Here is a 9,671-nt window from a genome sequence, read left to right as displayed (position 1 = left end):
AATTGACCAAGTGGCTGATTCCCTACCTGGAACTCAGGGCTTCTATTTAAATTAGAATATGATCTGAGCACTGTGGTAGACTACAAACAAAATCTCAGAGGAGAGGAGAGCCTGGATATTTTATTCTAACCGGCTGCACACCCTCTCGTCTGAGCCCCAAGATTTCCTTAGACTTCAGAAGAGTAGATAGAACATAAAATACCAGCCCTCACACTAAAGCTATGGAAAGGATGGAAATTCGATAAACTTGTCTTAGATACAGTGGGAACAGAACTAAGAAATCACCCACACTTTGCAAATAAAATGTCTGGAGAGCTATGTCTAACCTCAAACAAGATGAAAGAAGTGGCATTGTAGCCAGTGCAAATATTCTATGATGAAAAAATAAAGAGGAAGAAAGACTGCAGCCTATAAAATCTAACAAGAACCCATCATGGAAGAAAAGCAGCTTCAAGGAGTAGAAGGAGATTCCTTCCAACTGCTTCGTGCTGCAGATCAACTTAATGAGAATTTGAATTCAGAAAAACAAGCTAGAAGACAAGAAGATGATAGTAACAGAAGAATTGGGAGGTTGTAGGCCTAAAGAAATACGAATAAATTAGATACAGCAAAAATTAGAATGAAAATTTAATTACTGACAGGTTGAGATAATTGTGTAATACATTGGGAAAAAAAACAGAAAAGCAAAAACACATGAAGGACAGAAGGTGATCAAATAGAACTATAATTGCTGTCACTGAAGAAAAGTACCTAACACACGTCACAGATGGGTTGAAACAGCACAAGGCGTTTCAGAAAAATTCTATAGTTTCTCAATGACAAAACCTGATTTGATCAAGTTATTGAACTTTTTGTGCTTGGAGTGTATCCAAGAAAAATAAAGTCATTGAACTTTTGGGATAAAGGACAAATTATTATTTGGGAAGCCTCAGGTAGTTTTGTGCCGTCTGCTGGCTGGGGTCATGTCTAGTCTTCACAGAGCCTTTGCCTTGGTCTTTAGGTGGCCCGATTGGGTTACCAGTCTATTATGGAGTTTGAAACCTGTACCCTGTGGTACATGATGGTCATTGGCTTGCCAGCCATCCTAGAGGGGTCGAGGGAGGTGCTGTCACTCTATGGAAGACATCTTTTTCTGAATTCCTGGAATCTGTCTTTGTTATCTTGGATTCAGTTCCCAGAAGGAGCATTTATCTGGTACTTGGAATTTATGTTTTATTGCATCAGTATTATTGTTCTTGTCTTATTTTTTTTTCTCTATGTTGAGAGATGATTAGCATGTTGTTTAAGTGTCTTTTGGCAGTTCACCTTAGCCAGATTTTGGGGACCTGCCAGCACCTAAGTGTCTCTGACAAGCTCTTGGTCTGACTTGTTGACAGAAGAGGAGCAAAATACATTAAGAGACAGATTGGGCACTCTCTGTGCCCTTTGACAGAAATGTGGAGACCTGTTTCTGTGCTTCCTCTGTTTCTTTCCTTTCTTTTAAACTTACAGAAATAAGCCTCTGGCTTGAATGTAAGGTCTATATGTGTAGTCGGAAGCTATATGAGTCCTCGGGAGTCACCTTTCATAGCCAGAATTCCACAGAAGCTTTGCAGTGGTATGCAGTCCATTTTATAAAAACATATTCCTGGATGGATTTATTTCTATTTGAAGTAAAATACAATATCATGTCATAAAAAAATAGAGGTTGCGGGTAGGCAGAGAAGAAGAGAGAATGAGAATGATTCACACTTCTTCAGGCTTCCAGGCAGAAAAGCAAACCATGAAAAAAGAGGGAAATAAGCTGGCCACAGACTTCTCCATAGCAACATTTTCAATACCAGCAGTGTTCAAGGGAGCAACATCTGCAAGGTTCTGGAGGAAAAAAAGGGATAGTCCAAGAATAGTATACCCAGCCAAGGTGTCATTCTGCTGTAAACCTGGAAGGTGGATATTCTCAAACAGGAGTGAATTCAGGGAAAGAGTACTATGAGCTCTACTTAAACAAAACAAAACAAAACAAAAACCCACTTGACAGTGAAATCCAGAGGAGAATTGAAGAGCTCAAGAAAGAGAGGTTGTGGTAAAGGGACTATGAGGAGATTGATTCAGCTGAAATTCAGGACTAAGTAACTATGGAATTACTTTTACCAATTGTAGTATGAATGTTAAGGACCTGGACATTGTAAAAATTTTATAATAAAAATTGGAAGAAGAAATGAGAGGAAATGTGAGTGCTAAGATTTTTCAACTTTTAAAGCAAGAAGTTAGTGAATTCTATACAAAAATAAATTGCATATAACTTTAAATTCAACCTCTAAATAATTTTTCATGTATTTTTAAGTGTGTAATATTCCAAACATATATAAAATAATAGTTGGTGCCAGTTTATATGCAATTCATATTTAATAGTTGTCACCATTTGTTATATTTGCTTCAGATCGTGTATAAAATATTTAAGATAAAAAGAAAGGCTTAGAGAAAATTAACACCAATGGGTTCACCACCAGGTTAGAAAATAAAACACTGCTAACACAGTCGAAGTCCCTTGTATGTCCCTCCAAAGTCCCAGAGATAACCTGTATCCTGATTTTGGTATCAGTTGTTCATACTTTCATATATATGTTATAGTTTACATATATGTTATACATTATATATATATGAAAGTATAGTAGAATTAATAAATTTTCTGTTTTTAGTCTTTATAGAAACAATATTTTGCAGTGTGCTATTTTAGCTTAACATTGTTTTGAGATTTATGTTGACATATGTTGCTGGAGTATATTTTTCATTCTGTATACTTATTCTTTATGTTATCTATCTGTGTATATTACCATTTATTTGTTGATTTTCAGTGGATGGACATTTATTTGCATTCCTTTTTTGCTATTGTGACAAACTTTCTTATACCTTTGTGCTTATATATGATAATGTTTTTCAAAATGTTTTAAGTACTTGGAATATCCAGGTAAACTTTTATAGAAAAGAAACATTTACTTAAGGTATAGCAATATCATTTATTTCTTTTTGGTTTTTTTTTCTATTTTATGAAAATAATTAAAATTAACTATTAACATTATCCTCTTATATGCATAGAAAGATGTCTGGAATGATGTTTACTTAATATTAATGATATTTATTTCTAGATCATGGAATGTGGGAACTTTTTAAAAAACTTTTGGCTCTTTATTCTTTGTATTGGTTACATTCTTTATAATGAACATGTATGCTTTTTATAAAAACAGTAGAGTTTTTCTCAAAAGCAAAAACTCAAAAGTGAGTACTTTAAGATATTGAATGTGATTCTTCAATAATGCATGAATAAGTATAAATTGCATGGCAGGATTATAAATTATTTTCTTTTTGGCATTTTTGTATTTTAAGGTCTTTATATTCATAGTACAAGTGAAAAGCTATAATGGTATTCTGGCTTTTGAAAATGTGTTTTTAGTCAATTATGTAAAGAAAAGGAAAGATTAGTAATTTTCTTTTACTTATCATTCCTTTTTTGGTACCTATCTTTAGTTTCTCATAATTAAATAAAAGTTATTGTAATAAAATTTTGAGTCCCTTGAGTACAGTACAACCTTTAAATGATTTAGACTGTATAGAAGGGGTTTTCAGGAAGTGCTAGAACCTTCCAGTAGATTTGTATTCCTTTCTTTTCCCAGGATTTTATAGTCCAGCTCCTTTTCCCAAGTTATCACTTGTCCAGTGGACCCAGGTGTCAGGTTTATTTGTGAAGGTGACAAGTGCCCCCCTATATCCATGGTAGATTTAGTAAGCATCTCCAAAGTGGATTATATCACAAATAAAATAGTATGAGATGTTCTGTCTTATTAGTTGGGTGAAAATGTGATCTGTTTGTTTTGTAGGTATGACCTTGCTTCTAGGGAGTGGCTTCCACTAAACCGTTCTGTGAACAATGTGGTTGTTAGATATGGTCATTCTTTGGCATTATACAAGGTAAAGTATCTCTGCTCTGTGCTAAGCAAGAAACTAAGTTTTCCTCAGTTACTTCATGTATTACATAGTTGAAAAGACCTCAGTGTTGGTTTTTAATTGGGGAAAACTTTTTGTTGGGGGTATTATAAAATTGCCTAAGTTATAAGTAGAAATTAAAATGGAAACTTTTCTAACTCAAGAGATTCTAATGGCTTCAGACTGTAATGGGGTGTTATAATTATGGCACTAAATGGTTAAAGATGTAGATTAAAAAGTGTAGATTAGCTTTTATTCTCATAAGCAAGTTTAGCCTAGAATAGCTACATTGTAATGTGGCTGAATAAACATTTTCATTTCCTCGTTTTTGTAGATAGATGGTAGGATGAGGCAACTTTATTTTTCCAAATCCTTTTATACTGTAAAAGATTCATGTGAGGAAGTCCAAGAAAACTGGTAAAGTATTAGAGATGTAAAATATGATTAGTTTTATTTCCCTTTTTCCTTTTTTTGTCCTTTTCCTAGTAATTCACTGATAGGTGCCCTTTGCTAACCCTTAAAATTTTTTTAATTTATTTTTTATTGAGGTAAAATATACATATATAATGATACCATCTTTACCATTTTTAAGTGTACAGTTTGGTGGTAATAAATACATTTACATTCTTCTTTTCCTTCTTCATTCTCCCCCGCCAGCCTGCCAGCCTCTGGTAACCACCAGTCTATTCTCCATCTTCATGAGATCCACTTTTTTAGCTCCCACATATGATTAATAATGTGATATTTGTCTCTCTGTGCTTGGCTTATTTTACTTAACATAATGACCTCCAGTTCAATCCATGTTGCTACAAAATGACTGAATGTCATTCTTTTTAACGGCTGAATAATGCTCCATTGTGTATATATACACCACATTTTCTTTATCTGATTATCCATTGATAGACACTTACATTAATTCCATGTTTTGGCTGTTGTGAATTGTGCTGCAATTAACATGGGAGTGCAGATATCTCTTTGATATGTTCATTTCCATTCTTTTGGATATATACCCAATATTGAAATTGTTGGATCATAGGGTAGTTATATTTTTAGTTTCTTGACTAACCTTTTTTAAGCTGAAAGTAATATTGAGCTTTTGTTCTTCTCTGTTCTCAGATTTAATCTTTTCAGTGTTTTTTAAAATTTTGTTTGCATTGTTTTCCTAGGATAAAATTTACATGTATGGAGGAAAAATTGATTCAACTGGGAATGTGACCAATGAGTTGAGAGTTTTTCACATTTATAATGAGTCATGGGTATTGTTGACTCCTAAGGCAAAGGAGCAGTATGCAGTGGTTGGGCACTCCTCACACATTGTTACGCTGAAGAATGGCCGAGTGGTCATGCTGGTCATCTTTGGTCACTGCCCTCTCTATGGATATATAAGTAATGTGCAGGAATATGATTTGGGTAGGTATATTTTTTCCAGTAGATGCCTTTTGAACATCAGATTCAAAACCTCTAAGCTTATTATTTTGACTGTTTAGAAAGGTTCAACCTCATATTGATTCAGTACTTTATCTTGAAACATAGTTAACACTGGGCCCGGGCATGGTGACTCATGCCTGTAATCCCAGCACTTTGGGAGGCTGAGGCGGGCGGATCACCTAAGGTCAGGAGTTCAAGACCAGCCTGGCACCAACATGGTGAAACCTCGTCTGTACTAAAAATACAAAAATTAGCCCAGCATGGTGGTGGGCACCTATAATCCCAGCTACTCAGGAGGATGAGGCAGGAGAATCGCTTGAACCCGGGAAGTGGAGGTTGCAGTGAGCCAAGATTGCACCACTGCACTCCAGCCTTAGGGACAGAGTGAGCCTCTGTCTCCAAACAAACAAACAAACAAACAAAAAAATCCCAACATAGTTAACATTGATGTATTACCAGTGAAATACAGATTATTGATACTCCTATGTAGTATGTGTTTTTTACTGTCAATTTGGTAAGGAGCCAAAGATGACCCAAAGTACTTTGGGTATTTAAAATAAATAAAAAGAAAATGGTTCAAAACAACAAATATTGAAGAAAAAAAGTATTTGCCTAGCCCTTTAGAGATTGGTTTAGCGGAGTATGATTTACCCTTAATATAAAATATTTCCTTTGGTTAAATTTCATTGTATCTGTTGTTGTGCAGTAGGAATACCAGGTATAATTAACGTTTTGTGAAAAGTAGGCCTATAAAATATGTCTGTATACTGGTCACCAAAGGTTATAGGGAATTAAATGCTCATTTGAGTGGAATCTGATCTTTTTATTTTATGTATTGAGACAAGATCTCACTCTCTCACACAGGCTGGAGTGCAATGGCACAATCATAGCTCACTGCAGCCTTGATGCCCTGTCCTCAAGTGATCCTCCCACCTTAGCCTCCCTAGTAGCTGGGACTACGGGTGTGTGCCACCACTCCTGGCTAATTTTTTAATTTTAGTAGAGATGGGATCTTACTATGTTGCCCAGGCTGGCCAACACAGCAAGCTTCAAGTGATCCTCCCACCTTAGCCTCCCAAAGTGCTGGGATTATACATGTGAGCCACTTCACCTGGCCCTGAGTGTTTTAAATTTAGTTAATTCTTTTCTTACATGGCATATTAGAACATCAGAACATAGAACAGACTGGAATTAGGCCACATGGCTTTGTTACAAGTTTAGGTGACTTTCTTTAAAAATATAAAGATAAAAAAGTATGTGTATCAGGTCTCCTGAAATCCCTTCTCATGCCCTAAGCGCTTTGGACATTTTCAGTAGTAGAGAGGAGCCTGCCATGCTTGCCTTTAACTGTTTTTCCTTTCCAGATAAGAACACGTGGAGTATATTACACACCCAGGGTGCCCTTGTGCAAGGGGGTTACGGCCATAGCAGTGTTTATGACCACAGGACCAGGGCCCTGTATGTTCATGGTGGCTACAAGGCTTTCAGTGCCAATAAGTACCGGCTTGCAGATGATCTCTATCGATATCATGTGGATACCCAGATGTGGTGGGTACTTTTTCTTGAGCTTTCACTTTAAGGTGTAAATTCTGTAGAGGCAGTTGTTGAGAAAATATTGTGCTTTTTGTTTTTATGCCTGGCAGATAATTCTGTTCAGCATTATATAGAGAGAAATTGGGAAATAAACAGAGGGTCATGAAGTAGCTAGTATTTATTTTGTTGCATTATTCTGTAATTCTGTAGTAGGTTGGTTAGAAAATGCTTAGAGTTTTTTTTAACAAATGTAAAGCAAATTTGAGTTATGAAATAATGTAATTGTAAAGCGTTGGTTTCTCTTCTTTTTCCTCACCTATTTGATACCCTGCTATGGATACTGTTTTATATTCTGTCATAAAAATTATCATTTTGAGTAGCTGTGCAATACTCCATTTTGTGGGTATGCTGAGACTGTGCAGGTGAAAGTTTTGGTTTCTTTCTAGTTTTTATGTTATTAAGAAACCATTATGCATTAAGCTTCTGTCAATATTTCACATGATTTCTGCCCAGAAACTAGAATTACATAGCTACAGAGTATGAAGAGTTAGTATGAAGAGTTTAAGGTTCTTAATATATTTTACCAAAATTCTTACAGGTCTTTAAAATTATGTATATTTATTGTTGAAAAAGTTACTTATATGTAGGGAAAAATCTGGAAGGATTTGTACATTTGGGTCTGAGGTTAATAAAGTGGTTGTGCTTGCATTAGCAGATACATAAATACTCTTTAAAAACTAACCTTGGATTTATTATTTCTAAATAAACTCAAAAGGACCATTCTTAAGGACAGCCGATTTTTCCGTTACTTGCACACAGCTGTAATAGTGAGTGGAACCATGCTAGTATTTGGAGGAAACACGCACAATGACACATCTATGAGCCATGGTGCCAAATGCTTCTCTTCAGATTTCATGGCCTATGACATTGGTAAGTTTCCCAAAACCATTTTAGCTTCAGGCGTCTTTTTGTCTATAAGCAACATTTAAAAGGAGACTGAAAATATTGCTAGTTAAAAATGGTCAGGCCTGGCTAACCCAGTGAAACCCCATCTCTACTAAAAAATACAAAAAACTTGCCGGGCGAGGTGGCGGGCGCCTGTAGTCCCAGCTGCTCAGGAGGCTGAGGCAGGAGAATGGCCTAAACCCGGGAGGTGGAGCTTGAAGTGAGCTAAGATCCGGCCACTGCACTCCAGCCTGGACGACAAAGCGAGACTCTGTCTCAAAAAAAAAAAAAAAAAAAAAAAAAGGGTCAGGCCATTTGAAAGAGATCCAAATGGTATTTTTTATATTCATTTGACTAATGTTACATATCTGATAAAAATTATTTCTACATTAAATTCTTTTTGAAATCACTCCTGTTAATTGCTTGAATGCTAATTTTTGAGGCTGAGTTGAGGTGTCTAGTCTCTCCTTTGTAATGTTATGCCTACCTGGTAGTGTTACATAGTTGCAAATACCAGCATTGTGTTAAAATTGGTTCACTTACTAGCTTTATCTCATTCCCTAGAAAACTGGTTTCTCACATGGTCTTGGTGTAGTAATATACTAGACCGGAAGAGGGCAGTATTTGTTCATGCAAAGCAAATGCATACTGGATGATTTCTTTCATAAAAATCATCAGATGTTCATTTAAACAAATCATTATTTTTTTGCTTGTGGTAAAATACACATAAAATTTACCATCCTAACTATATTTAAATGTCTAGTTTAGTGATATTAAACACATTCATAATTTTATAAATCCATCACTGCCGTCCATCTTCAGAAATTTCTTCATCTTGTAAAACTGAAGCTCTATACCCATTAAACAATAATGTCCCATTTCTTCCTCCCCACAATGCCTGGCAATCACTATTCTACAGTCTGTCTCTATGATTTTGACTATTCCAAGTTAGACATTCGTTTTTAACAGACATTTGTGTGCCAGCCACTCAGTTTGTACATTGAGAAGATCAGATGAATAACTTAAAGCCCTTAGGCTCAAAGTGGAAGAGGTAGAGAAATGAGCAGACAATAGAATTGCACTTCAGGGTGTTTCTGGATGAAAAGAATGTATGAGAGCACCTCTGAGTACCGTTTAAGTCATGGAAGGTAAAAGTGATGATAAACAGGGAACACTTTCTTGAGGAGGGGCCATCCCCTCTGGATCCTTGGGGACAGTAGGTGTCAAGTAGGTGAAGTTAGGCAGCACCCTCCAGTCAAGAGGAAACCCACTTTGCAGAGACACAGAGATAGAAAAGACCGGCACATATTTAGTGCTCAGAGAGTGAGACACTGAGTGTGAGATTGGCATGGTATAGCAGCACCAGTTGGTATTAGATCCAGAAGAGATGTTGCTAGTATGGGTTACAACAGAGGAAAATTAATCAATCTAGGGCATCTAGGAAAGGGCTATTAAAAATTAGGTAACATTTAAATTTTTTGAAATTTCATTTTCCACCTGTATTTTTCCATTTTATTTACTAAATTTGGGCAAATCAATATAGAAAAGAGTGGAAAATAATTATGAAACCCATATGTTTTGCTGATACAAGCTTTGTAGAATGTAAAGTTTGCTTGCTTTAAAAAACATTCTTGGCCGGGCATGGTGGCTCACATCTGTAATCCCAGCACTTTGGGAGGCCAAGGTGGGCAGATCACGAGGTCGGGAGATTGAGACCATCCTGGCTAACACGGTGAAACCCTGTCTCTACTAAAAATACAAAAAATTAGCCAGGCATGGTGGCAGGCACCTGTAGTCCCAGCTAT

General features: G+C 36.1%; 1 protein-coding gene across 1 annotated transcript in view; it reads left to right on the top strand.

The window, feature by feature from the left end:
• ATRN (attractin) overlaps positions 1-9,671 on the top strand; it is a 177,518-nt gene that overhangs the window by 75,209 nt on the left and 92,638 nt on the right. Inside the window, exons 7-10 of the mRNA XM_023220242.1 lie at positions 3,855-3,945; positions 5,127-5,370; positions 6,753-6,936; positions 7,697-7,851. Coding sequence (XP_023076010.1) covers positions 3,855-3,945; positions 5,127-5,370; positions 6,753-6,936; positions 7,697-7,851 — 674 coding nt within the window. The remainder of the gene's footprint in view (positions 1-3,854; positions 3,946-5,126; positions 5,371-6,752; positions 6,937-7,696; positions 7,852-9,671) is intronic.

The sequence above is a fragment of the Piliocolobus tephrosceles genome, chromosome 20, assembly GCF_002776525.5.
Source record: "Piliocolobus tephrosceles isolate RC106 chromosome 20, ASM277652v3, whole genome shotgun sequence".
Classification (NCBI taxonomy): Eukaryota; Metazoa; Chordata; class Mammalia; order Primates; family Cercopithecidae; genus Piliocolobus; species Piliocolobus tephrosceles.
Note: the sequence above shows the minus strand (reverse complement) of the source record. Positions and strands in the feature narration are given on the sequence as shown.